The sequence below is a fragment of the Chrysochloris asiatica genome, unplaced genomic scaffold, assembly GCF_000296735.1.
Source record: "Chrysochloris asiatica unplaced genomic scaffold, ChrAsi1.0 scaffold00004, whole genome shotgun sequence".
In the NCBI taxonomy this organism is placed as follows: domain Eukaryota; kingdom Metazoa; phylum Chordata; class Mammalia; order Afrosoricida; family Chrysochloridae; genus Chrysochloris; species Chrysochloris asiatica.
Window position 1 is genome coordinate 6,993,827 of NW_006408522.1, and position 25,144 is coordinate 7,018,970.

At 40.5% G+C, this 25,144-nt stretch overlaps 1 protein-coding gene across 1 annotated transcript in view; it reads right to left on the bottom strand.

Annotated features, from left to right (window-relative positions):
- The window catches only part of TLN2 (talin 2), a 229,757-nt gene that overhangs the window by 186,250 nt on the left and 18,363 nt on the right, over window positions 1-25,144 (bottom strand). Inside the window, exons 7-10 of the mRNA XM_006831575.1 lie at window positions 16,555-16,618; window positions 15,171-15,275; window positions 7,183-7,338; window positions 5,568-5,669 (exon numbers count right to left, since the gene is read on the bottom strand). Coding sequence (XP_006831638.1) covers window positions 5,568-5,669; window positions 7,183-7,338; window positions 15,171-15,275; window positions 16,555-16,618 — 427 coding nt within the window. The remainder of the gene's footprint in view (window positions 1-5,567; window positions 5,670-7,182; window positions 7,339-15,170; window positions 15,276-16,554; window positions 16,619-25,144) is intronic.

Below are 25,144 nucleotides of genomic sequence, written 5' to 3' on the forward strand. Positions count from 1 at the left end.
AGGAAGACTGTTAAAACCACTATTATTCACATTTACTCACCAACCACTAAAGCCAGTGATGATGAAATTGAATTGTACCAACTTCTTTGATCTGAAGTTGATCAATCATGCAGTCAGATGTACTGCTTAATTACTGGCCAATGGAATGCAAAGGTTAGAAACATAGGAAGGAAGGATCAGTAGTTGGAAAATATGGCCTTGGTGATAGAGACCACATGATAGAATTTTGCAAGAAAACTGACTTAGTCATTGCAAATACCATTTTTAAACACCATAAAAGATGACTATACACATGGACCTCACCAGATGGAATACACAGAAATCAAACTGATTACATCTGTGGAAAGAGATGGTAGAAAAGCTCCATATCATCAGCCAAAACAAAGCCAGGGGCAGATGATGGAACAGATCATCAATTGCTGCAACTGAAGAAAATGAAAACAAGTACACATGAGCCAAAATATGACTTTGAATATATCCCACCTGAATTTAGAAATCATCTAAAGAACAGATCTGATGTACTAGAGACTAAAGACTGAAGACCAGTAGAGTTGTGGGATGACGTCAAGAACATCACACAGGAAGAAAGCAAAAGGTCATTAAGAAGACGAAATGAATGTCAGAAGAGACTCTGAAACTTAACTTTCCAGCATAGAGATGCTGAAGCAAATGGAAGAAATGAGGAGGTAAAAGAGCTGAACAGAAAAGTTCAAAGGTCAGCTCAAAAAGGCGATGTCAAATATAACAAAATGTGCAAAGATCCGGAGTTAGAAAACCAAAAGAAATTAACACACTCAGCATTTCTCAAGGTGAGGGAACTGAAGAAAAAATTCAAGCCTCAAGTTGCAATACGGAAGGATTCTATGGGCAAAATGGAGTCCTGGTGTGGTGCTGCGGGTTAATGCACTGGACTGCAAGGTTGGTTTGAACCACAGGGTCAGCAATTCAAACTCACCAGCTGTTTCTTGGAATCCCTATTCAGGGTCACTATAAGACAGAACTGATTCATCTGCACTTAACAACAACAACAACAACAATGGGCAAAATACTGAATAATGCAGAAAGGTTCAAAAGAAGATGGAAGAAATACACAGAGTCACTGTACCAAAAAGAAATGGTCAATGTTCATTCAGTGATTTCAAGAGTTAGCATATGATCAAGAGCCAATGATACAGATGAAAGAAATCCAAGGTGCACTGAAGACACTGCCAAAGAACAAGACTCTGGGAAATGATGGAATACAAACTGATACAGCACTGGTGGCACTCTCATGTGTACTGAGAATTTGGAAAGACAGGTACCTGGCACAATGATTGGATGAGATTCATATTTGTGCCTATTCCAAAGGGAGGTAACCCAGCGGAATGCAGAAATCATCAATTAACACATACAAGTAAAATTTTGCTAGAGATCATTCAAAAATGGCTGCAACCATACAGAGAACTTGTAGAGGTTTAAGCTGGATTGTGAAGAGGTCAAAGACGAGGGCTATCGTTGCTGACAGCTGATGGGTCTTCAGTGAAAGCAGAGAATACCAGAAAGATACTCACCTGTGCTTTAGTGACTATAAAAAGGCTTTAGAATGTGTGGATCATGACAAACTATGGACAGCAATGCAGAGAATGAGTATTCCAGAACACTTAATTGTGCTCATGAGGAACCTGTACATAGGCTAAGAGGCAGTAGTCCAAACAAAACAAGGAGACACTGAATGGTTTAAAATTAGGAAAGGTGTACACCAGGGTTGTGTTCTTTCAACATACTTATTCAATCTGTATGCTGAACAAATAATCCAAGAAACTGAAGTATCTGAAGAAAAACATGGCATCCGGATTGGAGGAATACTCATTAACCTGCGATATGCAGCTGATACAACCTTGCTAGCTGAAAGTGAAGAGGACTTAAAATACTTATTGATGAAGATCAAAGACTACAGCTTTCAGTATAGGTTGCACCTGAATGTAAAGAAAACAAAAGTCTTCACCACTAGATCAGCAAATAACAGTCTTATCAATGGAGAAAAGATTGAAGTTGACAAGGATTTCATTTTGCTCAGATCAACCATCAACAATCATGGAAGCAGCAGTCAAGAAATCAAACGATGTATTGCATTAGGCAAATCTGCTGCTCTAGTCCTCTTTTAAGTGTTGAAGAGCAAAGAAGTCAGTTTGAGAACTAAGGTGCACCTGACTCAAGCCATGGTCTTTTCCAAAAACCTCATATGCATGTGAAAATTGGACAGTAAATAAGGAATGCCATAGAAGAATTGATGCATTTGAGTTATGGTGTCGGAGGGGAATATTGAAAGTGCCATGAGCTGCCATGGAAGATCTGTGTTGGAAGAAGTACAGCCAGAGTGCTCCTTGGAAGCCAGGATGGCCAGACATTGTCTCTCATACTTGGGACATATTATCAAGAGGGACCAGTCTCTGGAGAAGGATATCATGTTTGGTAAAGTGCAGGGTCAGAAAAAAAGAGGAAACCCCCCAGTGAGATGGATCGGCACAGTTGCAGAAGTGATGGGCTCAGGCATAGCAAGGATTGTGAGGTTGGTAAGGGTCCCGGCAGTATTTCCTTCTGTTGTGCACAGGGTTGCTATGAGTCGGTTCCAACTGGATGGCACCTAACAACAACAATGATTCTTTAGTAATTATTACTGCACAGACTCAATATTTGTTTCAAAATAGTATTTTATTATTTTTCAGTTAAAGTTAGCAAATTAGGTTGCCATTTAACAATGACGTCAGTCAGTGATTCTAGGCCACTATAGGAGAAAGATAAGGTTTTCTGCTACAGCCTCAGAGTCCTGGTGTGGTGCTGTAGGATAAACATTGGACTGCTAACCACAAGGTCAGTAGTTCAAACCCACCAGTTGCTCCGTGGAAACCCTACACAGGGTCACTATTGGTTGGGACTGACTTTATGACATTTAATAACACCAACAAACCCTATACAGGGTTGTTTTGAGTCAGAAGTGACTTGCTGGCACTTAACAACAACAATAACACCAATTGTTCAGTGATATCGGTCATATTTTTCACATTGTGGTAATATTTTCACTCATTCCATTCTGGATGTTTTGTTTCTGGTGATCTGATTCCCTTATCCCATGACCCTTTCATCTCTGCTTTAGAGGAACTGTTGACCATTTGGTCTCACTGATGGTTTTTATAGGAGCACAGTGGTGGTGGTGGTTATGTGCTGTGGAGTCAGTTCTGACTCATAGCGACCTTGTACAGGTTTTCCAAGAGTGTAAAGCATTACGGGAGCAGAAAGCCTCATCTTTCTCCCATGGAACCGCTGATAGTTTCAAACTGCTGACCTTGAGGTTCGCAGCCCAATTCGTAACCACTACGCTACCAGAGATTCACAGTCCTCACTGACAATATTCTTTCTTTTATGAGCCGATCTGATATTTGGCTAAAATGTAAGCTCAGGAGGTAGTTTTGTTTTAATGCTTATGGAATACATCAGGGTAATAATCTCTGGGAGTTTTTAACAAACATTGCTTTTATATTTAATTTGTTATTATTGGGAATACACACAGGAAAACATATACCAATTCAAACATTTCTGTATGTACAATTTAGTGAAAATGATTACATTCTTTGCATTCTTCCTCTCCTTTTCCAAATTGCTCCTCTCCCATTAACATAAACTCCCGGCTCACTAAGGTTCCCATTTAATCTCTCAAGTTGCTGTCCTCATTTTGGTTCTGTATATTGTTGTTAAGTATCTTTGAGTCTGTTCCGACTCATAGCGACCCTGTATAGGGTTTCCAAGGAGGGGATGGTGAATTTGAACTGCCGACCTTGAGGTCCAGTGCATTAACCCATTGTTGTTGTTGTTGTTAAGTACCGTGGAGTTGGTTCCGACTCATAGTGACCCTGCACAGGGTTTCCGAGGCTGTAAATCTTTATGGGAGCAGAATGCCTCATCTTTCTCCTGTGGAACCGCTGGTAGTTTCGAACTGCCGACCTTGAGGTTAGCAGCCCGATTCGTAACCACTACGCTACCAGAGCTGTACAAGGTAGACATGTTTTACTAGTTAAGCTAGTAAACTAATGTTTAGTGTTAAGAATACTTCAGGGGATATTTTTGGTTTAAGGTTTGAACATTATTTCAAGGCAACAGTTTCAGGAATTCATCCAGGCCCCATGGCTCCAGAGAGCAGGGTTTTCTAGCAGTTTGCAATGGTTCCGTCATAGATGACAAAGCAAAACCAGACTGTAACTTAGAGTTTGTTTTTTTTCTTTCCCTACCAACACTGACTGCCAAAAGAACCAATAGATCTGTTTTGGAAGAAGTGCAGCCAGAGTGCTCCTTGGAGGCCAAGATGGCTAAGCTTTGTCTCTCATACTTTTGACATTTTGTCCGGAGGGAACAGTTGCTGGAGAACGATGTCATGCTGGGTAAGGTGGAGGGTCAGAGAAAAAGGGGAAGACCCCTAATGAGATGGATTGGCCAGGTGGCATCGTTGGATGGACTCAAGTGTGGCAGTGGTAGTGAGGTTGGCCCAGAATCGGACATTGTTTTGTTCTGCTGTGCATAGGGTCGTTATGAGTCGGTTCCGACTCGATGGCACCTGACAACAACAAACCAACATAATAATCAGAATGGGGAAAATTCCGGGTTGAAGTTCCAGAATGGGAGGCTTGGAAGAGGTGTAGTGACCGCTGTCAGAAACCTGATGTGGGAACCGGACACAACAACTGACACACAGCACAACCAGTGCGGTGAGCTGCCATGTCTGAGCGAGGCACTGCAGTTTCTCATCCAACAGGCCACTATGCAATGTGTTTCCTGTTTTCTTGGAGGGAGGTTAAGTTTCCAGCAGGGAAATTTAAAAAATGTTGAGTGTGTTCTAGTTTCATTTTCTTGGCCATGACTGAACCAGGAAGAACCTATTCGAGGCCTTGTGAGAAAGTCTTCAGTCCATGAACACTTGGAATTTTATTCTGCATTTCCCCCCTGTTGATCAGGATTCTTCTATAGCATCGATGATCAAAATGCTCAAACTTAAAATATTTACTGATGAAGATCAAAGACTAGAGCTTACAGTATGGGTTGCACTTCAAAGTAAAGAAAACAAAAATCCTCATAACTGGACCAATAAATAACATCGTGATTTGTTGTTGTTGTTGTTGTTAAGTACTGTGGAATCAGTTCCGACTCATAGTGACCCTGCACAGGGTTTCCGAGGCTGCAAATCTTTATGGGAGCAGAAAGCCTCATCTTTTGACCATGGAACAGCTGGTAGTTTTGAACTGTCGACTTTGAGGTTAGCAGCCCAATTTGCAAACCCTAAGAAGCAGTTCTATTCTGTCCTTGTTGTTGCTGAGTGCCAGCGAGTTGGTTCTGACCCATAGTGACCCTGTATAGGGTTTCCAAGGAGCGGCTGGTGAGCTTGAACCTCTGACCTTGCAGGTCAAACAGCTTTGCAGTCTGACGCATTAGCCCACAGCGCCACACCAGGGCTCCAAGAGGGTCACAAAGACTGAGAATCAACTTGATGGCAGTGGATTTATATCATCTGAGCCCTTTAATAAAGAATTCATTAGAAATACCTTTTTGAGGATGATGTCAATGTATCCTGCAATCAGCTGGGAGATTTGCTCTCCTTCAGTGGTCTGTACTGAATAGTAGCTTTCCTGATACTCCCCAAAATCCTGCGAAAACAAAACCAATTAAAAAAGACAGCATTAGAGGAATTACAGACACATGAGTAGTTTTAAAGTGAGAAGGTCTGGTTCCAAACCAAGATGGCGCTCACACACTTTACCTGCTCGCTCCTCATTATGACATCCTAAACACATCCTACAAAGTTCCCTTCCTAGTGCTCTGGGGTCCACACTAAACCCTCTCTATCTCTAGTTGCTTTATAAGTTCCTGGTGTGGCACTATAGGATAAAGCACTGGACTGCAAGGTCAGTTTCAACTACAAGGTTGGCAGTTCAAACTCACCAGTCACTCCTGGGAAACCCTACACAGGATCACTATGAGTCAGAACAGACTCAATGACACTTAAACAACAATCTAATAGTATTGTAAGGAATCCTAGTGTGGTGTTGTGGGTAATGTGCTCGACTGTAAGGTTGATCTGAACCACCAGGTCAGTGGTTCAAGCTTACCAACCGCTCCTCAGAAACCCTATAGAGGGTCGCTATGAGTCAGAACTGACAATGGCACTTTAACAACAATATATAAAATATCTGCAATAAACAAATTCACAGTGATAGATGGCAGAGTTTCTGTTTGTGGTAATGAACAAATTCTGGAAATACTAGGCACCTTCAAAAAGTTGGTGAAAAAATGTAATTAAAAGGTACCAGGATTTTTCCATGAGCTTTTTGAAGCCCCAGCAGTGTGAATGTTATTGTTGTTACTGCTGTGTGCTGCCCAGTCGATGCCAACTCTCAGCAGCCGAGCATGAGGGAGAACTGCTTTCCGAGAACAGACTGCCAGGACCGTTCTCTGGCGGAGCTGCTGATGATGTCAGACTGCTGAGTTTTCAACTGGCAACTGAGTGCTCAACCAGAACTCCTTAAGAATGTAATTAATGCCACTCAATTGTACATTAAATGATTCCTTTTATATTTTCTATATTTTATCATAATTAAAACAAAACTAAAGTGAGAGAGTCGTGGTGGTGGGGATGTGCCGTGGAGTCGGTTCTGACTCATAATGACCCTGTACAGGGTTTCTGAGGCTGTAAATCTTTACGGGAGCAGAAAGCCTTGTCTTTCTCCGGTGGAACCACTGGCAGTTTTGAACCAGCTGACCTTGAGATTAGCATCCTGACTCGGAACCACTATGCTACCAGAGCTTCTAATATGATAGAGGGAAAAAAAAAAATTAACAGAAGGTAGAATCTTTTAGAAAGGAAAGGAGAAAAGTAACATGTTGTCAGGAAGAGAGAACACTCGTCCTGGTGTGGGGTTCTCTGCAGGTTAACTGACTGAGGCTGACTTACTCAGCATACCAGAGAGAAAGAGGTATTCAAATCAACCTGGCCTTGTGATGTCTTGCTCACTTTTCCATTAGTCCCCCTCTGTGGCCAATGAACTTCTCTATCTTCCCGTCTCCATACTGGTCCTCAAGGTTGAGGAAATGCAGTGGGACTGGATCTGTCCTTCTACCCAAGGCCATGCTGGCCCCGAGTTGCCCTGCATCAGTCCCTACCAGTGTGAAGCTCTTGGGTGAGGCTGCCCAGCGCTTGACTGTGGTAAGGGGCCACTCCTGCAGCACTTCCTTGGTCTTCTCATCCACACGCATCACTGAGTCCTTGGTGATGCCCAGCAGGCGAGGCACCAGCTTGTTCTTGCCTTTCATCTTTTCCTGAAACAGGAGACACCAAGAGTCATTGCTCTTCCTCTGAATATATCTGATTTTGCCAGGCGCTCAGCGATCAGACAGTTTTATCTGCAGTTTCCAAACAAAGACGTTAGATCAGAGAGGTGTTCCTTCTGGGAAGAATGCCACTCTGGGAATGCTGCTTACTTAAAACAGCAGTTTGGTTTTATTGAAATTAATTCTTGTTATTCTCTTTAGAAGAAAATGGTTACTATATATCTAAAGAGATAATATCGACCCAGATGCCCAAGTCTTAAAACTGTGCACATCACCTTTAATACATCAAATTGTAGCAACTTCTTTCTTTTAAAAAGTCATAAATGGGTGAAAAGACTATGGGATGGGAAGGCTCAGCCAGTTTACCATAGTGAAATCTAGAAACAACAATTTGAATATTAAATTGATAAGGAGATTTCATAAGTAAAAAAACGATACATCCAAATAACCACTCTATAATTATGAAAAATATTACAGAAAATTAATTTTATGGAAGTAAATTATTCAAAATATAGAATTAAAAATTAATAAAACACCATGTACAGCATGATCCAATGTGACATAAAAATTTAATATGCATATAATTACATTTAATATGCATATAATTACATTTTTAATGGTAGCAGTCACAATACCTTGTGATGTGTATTATTTTCTTACATTTTTCCTTTTTTCAAAATTTTACTTACTACATATATGTGTTTTTCTATTGCTGTTAGGAGAAATAAACTTCAAAATGCAAATACATATCATAATATTTGCTGAAACCTAGCAAATATTTAAACAACTATTCTCAAAGGAATATATATATATATACACATATACACACAATCATACATACTAAGTCTATACCTATGTGCAGGTGTGTGTATACAGATCCACATAGACACAGGCATGTATAATAGGGCAGCAACATGTATACAGACCCACATAGACACAGGCATGTATAACAGGGCAGCAGCATGCTGGATGCTTTATAAACATTATCCTATTAATCTTCAGAGAATTTCACAAAAGGTGACAACATCATCATCCCCATTTCACAAACAAGACCAGTCTCAAAGAGGTAAACTTGCCCAAAGTAGACATGGGTGAGTGGTAAAATTATGATTTGAACATGAATTTATATAGCTCAAAAATACTTCCAAAACACAGGCTGAAAGGGTATGGGAAGGAGAGTGGAAATATACCCACAAATACATAAAGGTATGACAGATGGTGTTTGTACTTGGGTTTGCTGCAAACACACCTATGAATGTGCTGGAGCACACTGGAGACTAAATGTTGAAAACTTATTAGACATTATCAAACATCTCAGGCAATAAGTTTCTGGGCCTGGGATCTAAGGACCATAGTCTCAGGGGACACCATGGTCCATATGCTTAACCTAGTCCTCAAAGACAATGTTCTACATACATATGGGATCTTAAAACGTCATGAGTGGCCACGTAAGGTGCAACTATCAACTTCTCACTGTCCAGACTCAAGTAGTCCACTGGATCAGTGAACATGTGTTCATCTGTCTCCATGACTCTGAGACCAGAATTACATGGTACCCAGTTACCTCTACCAACTGCTCTGAAAGGAATCACAATAGAAGGGCCCAGATAGAGTGGGAAACAGTGTGGAACAAATTCAAAATTATAAAAAAGACTGAACTTATTGATCAGAAAGACACCAAAGGAACCCAAGACCATGGCCCTTGGCCACCCTTCACGTCTAGAATGGAACTCACCATTGTGGCCCAATTTTCAACCAAGAGGTAGTAGATAGGTATATAAGGAGGTCAATCATTCAAGATCAGAAAGGCAACAATGACCTGGGGACAAGGTTCAGAGGGCTTGGGAAGGAAAGTCAAATGGAAATAAGATCCACAGGAAGGAAGCGGGATAACTGCTGTTACAGGGAAGGGGTTGGAATCATTGAGATGAAACAAAGTGTGTGATCTGTCAGATGTAAAACTGATGATCTATATGCAACCCTAAACTCAATTCACAATAAAAAATTTCAAAGAAAACAAAACTCCAACTTCAAAAGCAGATGGTTCACCACAGTTTACTGTCTCCTGAGAAAGGCACAAATGCCCTCCCCATTGACCCCTGGGCATTTCACAAGTCTTCAGATGGTGAGAGTCACAGCACACTTCCAGCTTCCCCAGAAGGAGGTGATGATGGCAGGAATATGTAAGGGTGTCAGAGGAGAAGAACACGGAAGAGTGAGGACTTTCAAGTCTCTGAAAATCACTGCAAAAGATCAGATTGTCAGGGCAGGCTAGAAGGAGCCAGTTCATCTAATTTGGCTTTCAGAAGACTTAGGTGTTAAAGCAAACCCAGCTGTTAGAACACAGGAAGGGGATCAGAAATAAAATATGGTTTGCTGCTGTTGCCTTTTTCCTTTCTAGCCTGCACCTCATTACAGTGAGGGGCTTCTGGGTGAAGAAATAAAGAACAGTGAATTATGTTCCTAACTGTGATCCAGATCATTCTAGCATGGGAAAGGAAGCCTCAGTGAATAAGCAAAGAGCTTACAGCGGGCCAGGATTAGTACAGGGATGTTGTTGCTGTTGTTAGGTGCCATCAAGTTGGTACTGACTCATAGCAACCCTATAGTGAACTCAAAAATACCGAAACCGAGCCTCATGATGTGCTACAATCATTTTAGCTCCTAACCAGAAAATGGAGTCCTGGTGTGGCACTGTGGGTTAATGCACCAGACTGCAAAGCCGTTTGAACTGCAAGGTCAGTGGTTCAAGCTCACCAACTGCTCCTCGGAAACCCTATACAGGGTTGCTATGGGTTAGCACCAACTCGATGGCACTTAACAACAACCCAGAAAATATGTTAGAAGAAGTACAATCAAAATGTTCCTTAGAAGTCAAGATGGCCAGACTTCGTCTCTCATACTTTGGAGAGATTATCAGAGGGACAAGTCACAAGAATAGGATATCACACTTGCTAAAGTGGATGGTCAGCAAAAAAGAGAGAGCCTCCCATCACGATGGTACAGTGGCAGAAGCAATGGACTCACATGTAGCAGCAACTGTGAGGACAGCTCAGGACTGGGTGGAGTTTCGTTCTGTTGTACATAGGGTCACTATGAGTGGGAACGGACTTGGTGACAACTAATAACAACAACAACCCAGAAACTGCAAAACAGCTGGAGAAAGTTAAAGTCAGGAATGGCTCAGATCTGAGCTAGCCAGGTGGGGGTCTTCCCTGGTGTAGGGCCCTGCCGTAACTCCTGTTACAGAGGCCACATTTTAGCAAATGCTCACAAATACAGCTCCTCTCTCCTCCCTATGCCAGGCACTTCATCCCCCACCCCCACCCCCCCACTCCTCCTCCCCAGTATTCAGCTACAGACTCACATCCTATATCTCCAGTAGAAAACAGCAGACTAACGCAGCCTCCAATAAAGATCTGTCTCTCAACTGCCCTTCAACTGAGCAATGGAAACAAAGGGCAGCAAGCAACGTGGAATGCTGCATACCGTGGATACTACATACACAATGATACAGCAGCTCCGATGGACCCCAAGGGAATGGGACAGACTGGAAACTCACAAGAGTATATACAACATGATTCCAGTTCTATAAGATTTTGGAGACAACAGAATTATACAGATAGATAACAGATGAGAGGTTGCCAGGGATTGGGACATGGTGGGGTGGGGTAGGGAGAGGCTATTAAAAGGGTAGCATGAGGGATCCTTGTGATGATGTGTATCTGAACACGGTGGTGGCTGAATCAGTGTACACAGGCGATAAAACTGCACAGAACTAAATACACAAATGAACACAGATGTAAACCTGGTGAAATATGACCAAGGGCCGTGGACTGCACTAATGCCAATCTTCTAACTGTCACACTCTGCTGGTTTCCACAAGGAAACTTGGGAAAGGGCATACGGAACCCCTCTGTATTGTATTTGTAATTTCTTGTAAATCTATAATTATCTCAAAAAAAAAAAAAAGATTCTGTATGTTTTATTATAAAATAAACAACTAGCAACAAGTAATGATTATTTTATCCCTTCATTTCCTAATGTTAGGGTGGTTATCTGCTTTGTATTTTTATGTCTTAATGGCATTTCTCACAACTTTCAAAAACAACGTTAAGGGGTAATGTGCTGGTAGGCACACTTGTTTGTTTTTTGTTTTTTTAAATTATAACATAGAATTGTTTATTGATATGTTGTTAAATTTTTAAAAATTATAATTAAAAAATATATTGTTAAATTTTAAAAATTATAAAATTGTAGCTACAGGATGAACACTGTTACAAAAGGAATAAACCTATGTATAGAGTTACATGATTAAAATCTTAGTAGTGGTAGGATTATGAATTTTATTTTCTTTGTAACTTGATTTTTATTAATTTGTGATTTAATAATTTAGGCACACTTGTTTTGATTTCACTTTTTATGAGATTCACTCTGTCATGTATTCTGAGCTTAGTCTGAAATACTCTTTGATTTTGAAAACATACATTTCCAATTCAGTACTTTAAGACACTTTGTCCTGGTGTGGTGCTGTGAGTTAATACGCCAGACTGCAAAGCCGTTTGAACTGCAAGGGTGGTGGTTCAAACTCACCAGCTACTCCTGGGAAACCATAAACAGGGTCGCTGTGGGTCAGAATAGACTTGACAGCACTTAACAACAACAACAACAACAACAAGGATAAGGTGTTGAATGGTATCAAATACTTTATGGCTTTAAATAAAATAATTATCTGATGTCTTATTTGACCTATAAATCGAATTTACTAGGTTCAGGAATTTATACTGTTGAATTATCATTGAATACCCAGCTCTACTATTTTTAAAATAGGACAAAAGTATGGTTAATTAAATTATATTTATCAAGAACAATTTTTAAATGAAATTTTTAAATAAATTTTAATAATAAAACGATTTAAAAATAGAGACATGGAGCCAAAAATTAAGGTGAACAATGTGCTAATTAACACTTTATAAAATGACCAAAAAAAGAATAAACACCAAAACTTGAATATTTGGTATATTTCTCTTCAATAGATTTCAATTTTTCCTCCTGTCTAAATACATGTTATGTTGTTAAGTACCATTGAATCATTTCAGACCCATAGCAACCCTGTATAGGGTTTCCGAGGAGCTAGAGGTCTGAACTGCCGACCTTGTGGCTCAAACTAACTTTATGGTCCAGCGCGTTATCTTGCAGCACCACACCAGGACTCTGTTAATTATTCTAAATTTACTGATTTACATGCACAAGAGGCACAGATTTTTTTTCAGCATTTCACAAAAACTGACGCTGTGTGAAGTCTAACTATATTGGTAGAAAATAAGGAGAATATAAGAAATGAACTTCATACATGAAGGACTACAGAGACACTCAGGAAAGCAGATGGAAATTGATGCCAACATTACTGGGTATGCTGAATGGTCGGTTACTCTTTGTCTGTATGAAGTATTGAACTCACGGATCACTGGTTGCCCTGTGGAATACTGAATGAAAAGAGGCTCTTTCAACTAAACTGAGCAAAGCCACAGATCTCATCACGTGCTCATGTTGTGTATGAGCTGGGGGCTGGGGAGAGCTTGCATGATGAAAGCAGGCGTCTGCATCTCAAATAGGGTTGCCCTCTCTGAGACAGCACGGGGTAGTGGTTGGGAAGATGGGCTTTGCAGTCACAGAGAACCCAAGTCAAGTCCTGGTTCCTTCAGCTGCTAGGTTTATGGCCCCAGCTCAATCACTTGATATCTCTGGGTCTCCATGGTCTCATCTATAAAAAGAATACAATAGCCCTAACTTTCCCCTCATTGGGTAGTTGAGAGATTGAAATGAATTACACCAGGTCTATAATTGTTTACTTAATGTCATTATTGTTATTATTAACATTGGGAAATGGAGCCATTATTACCCAGAAGGCATTCAGTGCCACTAAAAAGTTTCATTCATAGTTTAAAACCTCCACTAAATAGAAAAAAATTGACTTCTAAATCATCTTACATAAAAATAGTATCACTAGAAGTCAACTAGAAGACGAAAGATGAAAAAAAGAGCAATCTGATACAATTTGATGAACATGACCTACACCTATGGATGCAGTAGCTCAAAAAAGGGAACAAATCAATACAGCGAGGATCATTCCCAACCCTTCCATACACAGGGTTGACAGGGATGGGCAATTTGAACATTGGCTACCCAAAATGGGGGTGGGGGTGGGGCTACAAAGGCAAGAAGTGACTGGCTTACAAGCTTTCAAGAGGGAGCCTAGAACCAGAGGGCACAGAGGAAGGTAGACTCTCCACTGAGTAGTATCCAATCTGTCTGGATGGGGCTGATGAAAGGAGATGGGGATAGCACTCATGTGGTACAATAGTGAATAATTGTTATCAGGACTGATTGTGAGGGTTGGAAATGTAAAGGTAGACATTTTGTAACAAAAGGAAGGGGAGTGGTTGACTTTGCAGTCCAGTAGTGGAGGACCCTGGAACCATCAACGGAGAAGAGCATAGTGCAGGACCCTACCCAGAGAAACAGTGATGCCAGAGATGGAGGCAGAGACAATGCCATAGAGAGATGGAGCAGCTGGGGACTCTGGACCCAGAGAGGGAGAGGGGCTTCGTGACCAGGGGACAGGCTTGTAGTGTATTACCCTTTGGTTGTTGATGATGCATGGAGGGGATTGTAACCATGGCAATGTAACGATAAATGATAGGATGACTGTAAAACTAATGTTCTCCCATGTAAACTATCACATAATTCACAATAAAACATTAAAAAAAAAAACATGTTAAAAAAAAATCTTACTGATGCACGCTTTCTTCATTGGCAAGGATGCCACTATGGTTATTTGCTGTAAAACTGGGAGCTGATTTGGTTGATGTAATTAATAATAATCAACTTGATGTATATGCCTGTCTTTAGTATAGCTTCCTCCCTCCTCCACGTCCCAATGAAGCAGCTTGCTTTAATGAAACATGGAATAAAAAAAATGTCCTAGAGTCCACCATTAGCTTTCTTTTGTTGTTCTCTTTAGCTGTGGGTAAAGAAAATTCATTAAACCACTCTATCCCTGGCCTTCTGACTTCAGTCCCTGGAAGAAGCTACAATACAATGATTACACTCGAAATACAAAAAACCATGCCACACAGTGGAGTATGCTCCTGATCAAAGGTTAGAGGCATAAGGCTCAGAGTCATAGTAACAAAGTCAAAGCCAATGAACCCTAAAGAGTGGATAATTACAATAGAGTTTCTGAGGATGGGAACAGTAAAGGGCTAACAGAGCTATGGAGAGGATTTATCAACTCAAGGTTAACTTAAGGAGGAACTCACTGAGGGGCCTACCTCTATTTGCCTACAGGCTGAATTTCAGAGACACACTTAACCTTCCTTTTAATAGAGCACAAATCATTCCGATAAAAACAGATCCGAAGCCCACAAAAATCCCAAAGAGCCATACTAAAGTACACATTTACCACATACGTTCAATGTGGTCTGTGAATCAACAGCCTTCACATGGTCCGGTGGCCTCTTGAGACTCATCCAGGAAGATTCTTAGGAGAAAGCTCTAACAAGGAAAACTGAACTCCGTCAGTGATTTCATGGCGTGGCAGTGTGCTGCGCCTACCCTCACCATCTTGAGGCTTACACACTTGATGTCTGAGCCTCCCAGGTTACTCCAGACCACAGTTCTTTCTCAGGAGGGGTTGGAACCATAGACACTACATCTGCAAATGGCAGGGGCCAAGGCAGGGACCAAACGGAACAGCCAGCACAGTACAAGACAAAGAGGAGGTAGAGGCAAACACTATCTCCACACTTCCAACTCACCTTCACCAGAAAAAAGGACACACCGTACGTCCGCAGGGACCGGGCAAGTTTGACGTACTTGACCTTGGCTTCGATTTCACTCATCTCCCCACAGTTTTTGTGCTCCTGCAAAAGTGACAGTGGCCGGAGACCAATTACAGCAGGTCTGTGGCCTTGGTACGGAATAGTTACGACACACAGTGCATGTAGTGGTTATGGAGAATCTGTGATGTTTGTGTTGGAGATCCCTCCCATGACATGAAGAGTCAGAGCACGCATATGAGCCCAAACATCCTACAAATTTCACAGCTGTATGCAACATTCATGCTCATATACAATGTGGCAAGAACAGAATCCACAATTATAATCAAATTTTCAAAGGACTTCATGCTCCAAAAATGTTCCTAACCAACACGTTAGTGATAGCTAGAAAAATATTCTTCTCAAAAGCGGTATTATTCTAATCTCCAGACACCATATAGCTTTCCAAAGAGCAGGATATATAATGGTGTGGCAGTGTGGGATAATGTACTGGATTGCAAAGTCAGTTTGTACTGCAAGGTCAGTAGTTCAAGCTCACTAGCTGCTCTTAGGAAATCCTATACAGGGTTGCTATCGGTTGGAATTGACTTGATGGCACTTAATAACAATATCATAGTGCTTGGGAAAAAAATACTGGGTTAAAAATGTGTTTTATTATATTTGAAATGTATATTTCAATTTGAATTTATATTTTGAGACAGAAGATGACTTCAAAAGCTTGCATAGAATGGACACATTTTTGAATTTTAGGAAAAACTTGGATTTTTAACAGAGGCATCAGTTCTCGCATTCTAACTTCTGGAAACAAATCTCTAGACAAAGAAGCTAGATGATGTTTCTTCCTAGGACATCTTAATGGTTAATGACACAACATTTTCATTGCTACCAAGGTGAACCAAAATCACATTGCCTCTTAGTCTGCTCTGACTCTTTGCGACCCCTTGTGTGAACTGTCCCACAGGGTTCTATTGGCAGTAATTGTGACAGAAACAGGATATCAGGTTTTCCCTACATGGTCCTGCTGACTGTAGGGCTCGAACCAGCAATCTTTATATTAACAAACAGCTTGCATGGCCCAGAGACCTGGCTCCCAGGATAATACCTCCTGAAAAAAAAAAAAAAAAAAAAAAAACCATTTCCACAGAAGGGCTAAGTAATTTTTAGCAAGAAGGTATGGATGAAGATAATAAATCTGTCCAAAGTAGAACCCTCAGCTTGTTTACTCTTGAGCTTCTCAGCCTTTATTATGTAAAGAAAGCAGCTTAAAAAAAACAAAACAAACAAACATGTGCAGAGGCCTTGCTCACACTAACAAATGAGGATAGGAAGTGAGGAGAAAATACATTCTGTACATTTCCAATACCTGAAATATCCTCTTTTCGGCTCCTCTCTGCTTGATGTATTCTTTGGGCAGGAATTCCTTTAGACTGAAAGGGAGGAAAAAAATGGAAGTTATTTATTATGTTCTATGAAGAGAAATATTAAAAAAAAAAAAAATATATATATATAGATAGATAGATCGAGAGAGAGATAGAGAGAGAGAGACTTTTTTATAAAGTCTATAGTTACATCACTACCTCACCCACCCAATCTTTATGGTCTAATTAATAACAGACTGAAATATTCCACAACACATTTAAACAAAGGCATAAATAAATAAAAACCTAATGGAAAAAAAAAAAAAAGGGTCAAACTAACATATTTAAAGAAACAATTCCCAGGATATATTGTTAAGGGGGGGTGGGGTAAGGCATACAAGTTACCCTTTGTAAGAAAGAAAGGAAACTTAAAAAAAATTTTTTTTAAAGCAACAGAAGAATAAATCTAGTACTCATAAAAACAGTTCTCTATGGGGAGAGGCAGCAGAGAGAAGGATAGAAATTAAACCTCTCTGAGTGCTCCTTATGTTATTCTTTTGACTTTGGAACTACATGAAATTGCAAAGGAGGGAGGTAACAAGCAACCCCTAAAAATCAAAAGTAAACTGCAGCTAACGAACTTATTTGGCAGTATACCTACAGGGAGAATAATGATTTCAAGTAACTTTGAAAACAGTCTTTTGACTATGCATCTCTAGTGGGATCTATCTTAAAGATAAACCGCACAGCTTTGTTAGTAAAATTATTTATATCATTTTTGTTTTAAACGAACACCCTTTCTACATACCTGCCCCTTTCCACTCTCCCTAGGCTATTACATTATACATAAATACAACGCTAGGACGTCTGGTGTGGCGCTGTGGGTTAATGCACCAAACTGCAAAGCTGTTTGAACTGCAAGGTCAGCAGTTCAAGTTCAGCAGTCACTTCTCAGAAACCCTATACAGGGTCGCTATGGGTTGGAACCGACTTGACGGCACTTAACAACAACAAGAGGGATATAATTAGGATCAAACAACCAAGTAATTGTATTAGTTGATAGAAACTGAGATTTTTGGCATGAAGTAGGTAAAAATAAAGTTTTTAAAAAAGGAAAAAAGTTAAATAAAAACCCTGCAATCTTTCATTTGAATTAGAAATATTGGTCTGAATTCCTGATTCATTTCTCTTTTTCTAAAAAACACATGGAGTCCTTGTGTGGTACTGTAGGATAAACACTGGACAGCTAACTGAAAGGTCAGACGTTCAAACCTACCAGCTGCTCCTCAGAAACCCTACACAGGGTTGCTATGAGTTAGGACCAACTCAACAGCACTTAACAACAACAACAAACACATATTTTCCAGTTTGGTCCACTAAAATGGCTAGATCACTAAATGCGAAAGAATTTGGATCCCTACCTGACACCATCTACAAAAATTAAAAAATGGATCATAAACCTAAAATGTTAAGAGCTGAAACAATAAAACTCTTGTAGAAAAATATAAGAATAAATCTTCACTACCTTAGCACACCTGGTATGGTGCTGTAGGATCAGCACTGGACTACGAACCTCAATGTTGCAGTTCAAACCCACCAACTGCCCTTTGGAAACTTTATACAAGGTGTCGCTGTGAGTCGGAACCAATTCAATGGCACGACACCACCACCACCTTAGGTTAAAGTTTGTTTTTTTTTTTTCAACATGACAGTTAAAAAAACAACAAAAGAAAAAGATAAATTAGACCACACAGAATTTAAAACTTTTGTAATACAAATTACTTGATCAAGAAAGTGAAGAGACAAAATGGGAGAACATATTTTCAAATCAGAATCTGGTACATATTTGTATCCAGAATATATATTCTATAACTCAATAATAATAAAAAAATTCAATTTTTTTAAAAGGACATAGGATCTGAAAAGATATTTCCTCAAAGAAAGTATACACTTGGTTAGTACATGAAAAGATGCTGAACATCATTAGCCATCAAGAAAACGAAAGGCAAAACATTATAAGATACTTCTGCATACCCTGTAGATGGTTATATATGCATATACCCTATAATAAAATGCACAGACAAGAACAAGTGTAGGTGAACGTATGGGGAAACTGGAGCCTTCATATATGACTGGCTGGTGGTGATGGTGTGCAGTGAAATCTATTCCGACTCAAAGCGACCCTATATAGGGTTTCCAAAGCTGTAAATCTTTACGGGAGCAGAACACCTCATAAAGCTAGTGGAAACTAAAATGATGCAGATACTTTGAGAAATAGCTTGATAGTTCTTCAAAATGTTAAACATCAACTGCATTTCTAGATATATACTTGTTGTGGTGGTTGTTAAGTGCTGTCGAGTCGATTCTGACCCATAGCGACCCTGTGTAACGTTTCCAAGGAGCAGCTGGTGAGCTTGAACCATGGACCAGAAGAGTGAAAACATATTTCCACACAAAAACTTGTTCATGAAGGTTCATAGCAGTATTATTCATTAACAGTGAGACAGTGGAAACTGATGACCGGATCCATTGACTGATGAATGGATAAAATGTGACTTATTCATCCAATGACATATTTATGGAAAGAAGTACTAATATACAAGTCTGTTACAACATGGGAGGGCCTTGAAAACATTATGCTAAGTGAAAGAACACAGTCACAAAAGACCACATGTCTTATGACTGCATTTCTCTGAAATGTTCGGATTAGGCCAATCTACAGAGACAGAAAGTGAGCGAGAGCCGCGGCTGGGATGGGAGTAGGCGGAATAGTGACAATTGCTCACAGTACAGGGTTTCTTTTAAGAGAGGTGAAAATATTCTAAAATTATATTGTGGAGATGGTTGTACAATCCAATAAATAACTAATAAAAAAACAAAGACTTGTATACTTTAAATTCTGGCTCCATTAAGACCTGAATAAATCATCAATCTGCAAACTACTTCCCTAGACAAAGGAATCCTGGAGATGTGCGTCTATGCACCAGCAGAACCCTTGCCTCATCAAGAATCCAAGGCAGCCAGCAAGAGGGGTCTGAAAAAGACCTGATCATTAGCAACTTAGGTGTTATGATCATGATTAAGCAACTTCCTGGACAAACAGGAAGGACAGAGAGCGCTGGCAAGAACCATGATCATAAACAAGTCAAGCCCCAAAGAAGCTGAGCACCTTAGAGGTCATGGAGTGGATCCACCTGAATGCATAGCCATTTCAGCACTCACCCCTGCTCAACTCAGGAGCATGCCGGCAATAAGATTGTAAAAGCACCCACGTACGGGCCACAGCTGCGGACTTCTAGACAGTAGCTTCCACACCATCAACCAAAACAGACCTAAGTACCAAAAGTACCCAGAAAGGCTCCATGCCACCTCCCTCAGAACAATTATACCGTAACTAGAAGAGCACCACAGGATGGTGGCCAGATGCCAGGCATGGGTAGAATGTGCTGGAGACCTGTGTCAAGCAAGTTCTATACTGCTACATGCAGCCCTACACTCAACGCTGCAAAAGCGATCCGCCCAAGCCGGCGTCATTATCTCGTCTCCAGCGGTACTGAACAGAACTTCCAGGAGCTTGCATTTTGAGGTATTATCCTGATGTTGTCTCCAAAATGGATTTGATGGAATCTTAAATGAAAATATTATAAAATATGATGCGCGTGTGTGTGATGCATTTCCCCCAGTAAATCAGCAAAGTGCAGGGTGTCAGCAGAAAGCTGGAGCAAGCAGGTAGCCTGTCATCACTGCCTGGCAGGCAGCAGTTCGGCAGTTCCAGCTCAGTTGTTTTGATTACCAAGCCTGGGTTTGGAAAGGTCCTGAGCATCTGGGGCACTCGTACAAGTGTAATCTGTCAGCCTTCTCTGAGGAAATGGGTCAGGCTGTCAAAGCTGATTGGAAAATGTTCTCCTCATTAAGTAAGTTCTCCTCATGTAGCTCCACCTCTCTCTTTAAAGTGTCCCCTCCTTGAAAGGACAGCCATCTAAAATACATGCATTTTGAGCTCACTCCTCCTTACAACCCCCTACTGCCAACATTGTACAGGTCATACTTTCTGAATGCAATAATTATAATAGATCATCCACATCACCAAGCAGCCGACTTATAGATGCTCTTCTTACTCTCTACAATCCATAGGAAGCTGAGTTTGGAGCTAACAGACTCCGTTCTCATGAGCCCCATACTTCTACTACAGCTGAGGCCGTGTCCCTACCAAGAGTCAGTTGTCCTTGCTCTCCTATCTGTTGTGGCTGATTACATACCCCAAATTCAGTAGTATACTGACATCATATCCCGTAAGCTGCTAAAATAGCACCAATAGGGAGTTCCTAAGTGCTTCCTCAGCCTACTGCTGTCAAGTCCACTCCAAGTCATGGCCACCCAGAAGGACAGGATAGAACTGTCCTCCACAGGGGTTCTAGGACTGTAAATCTTTATGGAAACACACTGTCATGTCTTTCTACCACAGAACAGCTGGTAGACTCCAACTGCTGACCTTTTTTTAACAGCTAGCTGAGCACTTAACCACTGTACCACCAGGGAGCTTGAATACTTCCTAAAGGTAAATAAATATTTACAAAAACATTAGCTAAAGGGAAGAAAACGACAACATAATGAAAAGAAAAATATAAAAATCTAGGAAAATTCTGTGCTCAAATTGCTTCATAATTATCTTTTAATTCTCTTGCACATCAGAGATGTGGTTTCTATAGAAAGGTCATGGAGAACCCCGACTAGGAAACTTGTACCTAAAGAAAACCCCAAAAAACATTGCCTGTGCATCACAAGATTGAGACATGAATGGCTAGCTTTAAAGGCAAAATAACAAGTTTCATAGATGCTGTTGTTATGTGCCGTGGAGCTGGTTCCGACTCCTAGCGACCCTGCACAGGGTTTCCGAGGCTGTAAATCTTTACAGGAGCAGAAAGCCGCCTCTTTCTCCTGCAGAACAGCTGGTAGTTTCGAACTGCTGACCCTGAGGTTAGCAGCCCCATTCATAACCACTACGCAGATATTGATAACATTTATTAGGATTCAGCACTTCAGCTGACTTTTGGGATTATCTAACCATGTTGATAGAGGCTCTCTACTATTAACAATAAGTGCCATTTATTGATCAGACATTCTTCAGCTGTTTTACATGCATAAGTAGATTAAGTAAATCCTGAAAAAGGTCCCAGGGAAAAACACATCTTATTCTGCATGTGGAATCTAAAGCTTCGGGGGGCTAAGCAACTTGACCATAGGCATAGCCACTAAGTCAGCTTTCTGTCTGTGGGCTTCAGAGACTGTGTTCTTAAGCAGCTATCCTTCAGTGAAATAACCTCATGTTTATTGGTACACAAGGGAAGGAGTGAAATAATAGAAACAGCCAAATAACAATAAGTACTATGATGATGGCAATCTAACTTTTTAGAAATGCCCAGAAGCCCAACGCAGCTCAGGGCTGGCACAGACTCAGAGGTTCCTGTTTTGAAAGTTATAGGGTTGGGAAGTAGCCAGGAAGGCACTTTGTATGGTGACAAGTTCCTGAAATGGATAGGAGAGCTCAGGGGTGTCAGGAGCAAAGGACAGAAGCAAATCATAAAGGAAAAAAGTACAGAAAGGTATCAAAATGACTTTAATTATATTTTAATTTTAATCTGAAGAGCAGGTGACAATCAATACATAGCAGGTAAGACAGAGCCAGTGAAAAACAAAAGCTGAAATGCCTGCTTCACTGTTAGTTTGAAACTGGAAAATCTACACCAAAATCAGTTTGACTAAAGAACACAGAAGACCAACTCCAGAGGAGGAGTGTGTGTTTTGACACAAATGTCAAAAGAAAAACTGACTTAAGATCTCCCACTGTGTCAAAAGCTTTGCCTGTTGACAACAGAATTATCTTGAGATTGTTGGGGAAAAAATTCCAAGTCCACTTGAAAGTCTTCCCCAACAGATTCATACCCTGGGTTGCTTTGTTTTTTCAGAAAACGCTTCAGAAGAACACACAAACACTTCCTGTACGCAAACACTCTGAAGGGGCTATAAGGGACCCTGGTGCCACTATGGTTTAAGCATTGGCTGCTAAACACAAGGTCAGTCGTTCAAATCCAACAGTAAGCCAGAGGAGAAAGATGAGGTTATCTGCTCTCGTAAATAAAGACTTACAGTCTCAGAAACTCTATTTGGGGTTGCTATGAGTCAGACGATTCATCTATCAGTTTGGAATGCTATGGTAGCTTGTGTGTTGTTGTGATACCGGAAGTCATGTGACCAGGGCACATGTACTGTGGAGAGATTCCAGCTGAGCTTCCAGACTAAGGTCAGGAAGAAGAGAGGCAGCCTACTTCTGAAGACTTAGCCACTGAAAACCTTATCAATAGCAGCGGAACACCGTCAGCACCAGAACTCTGAATACCAAAACATGATGAAGAGCACCAGAATATTGTCAGATATAGTGCCAGAAGATGACCCATCAAGGTGGAAGGAACCCAAAATATCAATGGGAAAAAGCTGCCTCGTCAAAGTGGAGTTGACTGTGATAACGTGAATGGAGCAAAATTTTCAGGACGTTCATTTGTTGGTGGAACTGAAAATGAGGAGAAATAGCTGTAAACATCCATTAATAATCAGAACAGGGAATTATGAAATATGAATCTAGTAAAATTGGAAGTTGTCAAAAATTAGATGGAATGAGTAAGTTATCAAAGTCCTAGGCATTAATGAGCTGAACTGAATTGGTACTGGCCATTTTGAATCTGACAATCATGTTTTACTATGCCAGGAATCACGAATTGAAGAGCAATGGTATCACATTCCTTATCAAAAATAACATTTCGAGATCTATCTTGAAGTATAATGCTCTCTGTAACAGGAACATATCCATAAACCTATTTGAATCCCTGGTATGGCACTGCAGGATCAGCACTGGGCTGCAAACAACAAGGTCGGCAGTTCAAACCCGCCAGCTGCTCTGCAGAAACCTTACACAGGGTGGCTATGAGTCACAACCGACTCAATGGCAATTAACAACAACAACATATGGAGGACCCGGTAATACCAATATACTCAAATTTATGCACAAAGCCCTAAAGCCAGTAAGGATGAAATTGAAGAATTCTACCAATTCTTCAGTCTGAAACTTATCACACATGCAATCAAGATGAATTGAAAATTACTAGTGACTGGAATGCAAAGGTTGGAAACAGAGAGGAAGGATCAGTATTTGGAAAATATGACCCTGGTGATAGAAACTACACTGGAGAGTGCATGAGAGAATTTCATAAGATGACTTTCTCATGGCAAATTATCATTTTACAATAACATAAAAATGACTATACATATGGACCTCACCAGATGAAGACCCAAAAATCAAACTGACTATGTCTGTGGGAAGAGGTGGTGGAAAAGCTCCACATCATCAGACAAAATCAGACCAGAGGCAGACTGTGGAACAAACCATCAATTACCCATATGCAAATTCAGGCTGAAGCTGATGAAAATTAAATCCACAAGAGCCAAAATTGACCTTGAACATATCCCACTTCAGTTTAGATATCATTTCAAGAACACATTTGATGCATTAGATACTAATGACCAAAGATCAGAAGAGTTGTGGGATGACATGAACATCATTCAGAAGAAAGCACAAGGTCATTGTTGTTGTTGTTGTTATGTGCTGTGGAGTTGGTTCGACTCATAGCAACCCTGTACAGGGTTTCTGAGGTTGTAAATCTTTACAGGAGCAGAAAACTTCATCTTTCTCCCGCAGAACAGTTGGTAGTTTCGAACTGCTGACCGTGAGATTAGCAGCCCGATTTGTAACCACAAGGGACAAAAAAAGGAAAAGACCAAAATGGATGTAAGAAGAGACTCTGAAACTTGCTCTCCCACATAGAGATCCTAAAGCAAATGGAAGAAATGAGGAGGTAAAAGAGGTGAACAGAAAATTTCAAAGGTCAGCTTGAGAAGACAAAGTCAAATATTATAATGAAACCTGCAAAGACCTGGAGTTAGAAAACCAAAAGGGAAGAAAACTCTCAGCATTTCTCAAGCTGAGGGGACTGAAGAAAAACTCGTCTTGACTTTCAATATTGAAGGATTTTATGGGCAAAATATTGAATGATGCAGAAAGCATCAAAAGAAGATGGAAGACCTACAGGAAAAACACAAAACAATAGAGGCAGACGGACTGTTACTACAAGAACAAACAAGTTACTTACCCAGGAAACATAACGCAAGTGGTCAGGTCCCCTCAGTGCAAACTCCCTTCCAAGAATAAGACTCAATGGTAATGAATACACGCTATGATTGGTGACCACGCTCGTCACTGATAAAGGGAAGTGAGGGAAAAACAGCAATGAAGTGGCGAGCTAAGCTCTACAATGTGGAGAGTGAAGCGTGCAGCTGATAAAAAGAGAGGGCATATGCACAAGAACACCCACACTTGCAGATAATACCCACTTGACCTGACTTCAATGACTGGATGATCAAAGCTCAACCAGAAGAAGAAAGAAGAGGAAAAAAAGAGTAATCTGATACAATTTGATGAACTTGACCTATACCTATGGATGCAGTAACTCAAAAGAGGGAACAAATCCTTACAGCAAGAATAAT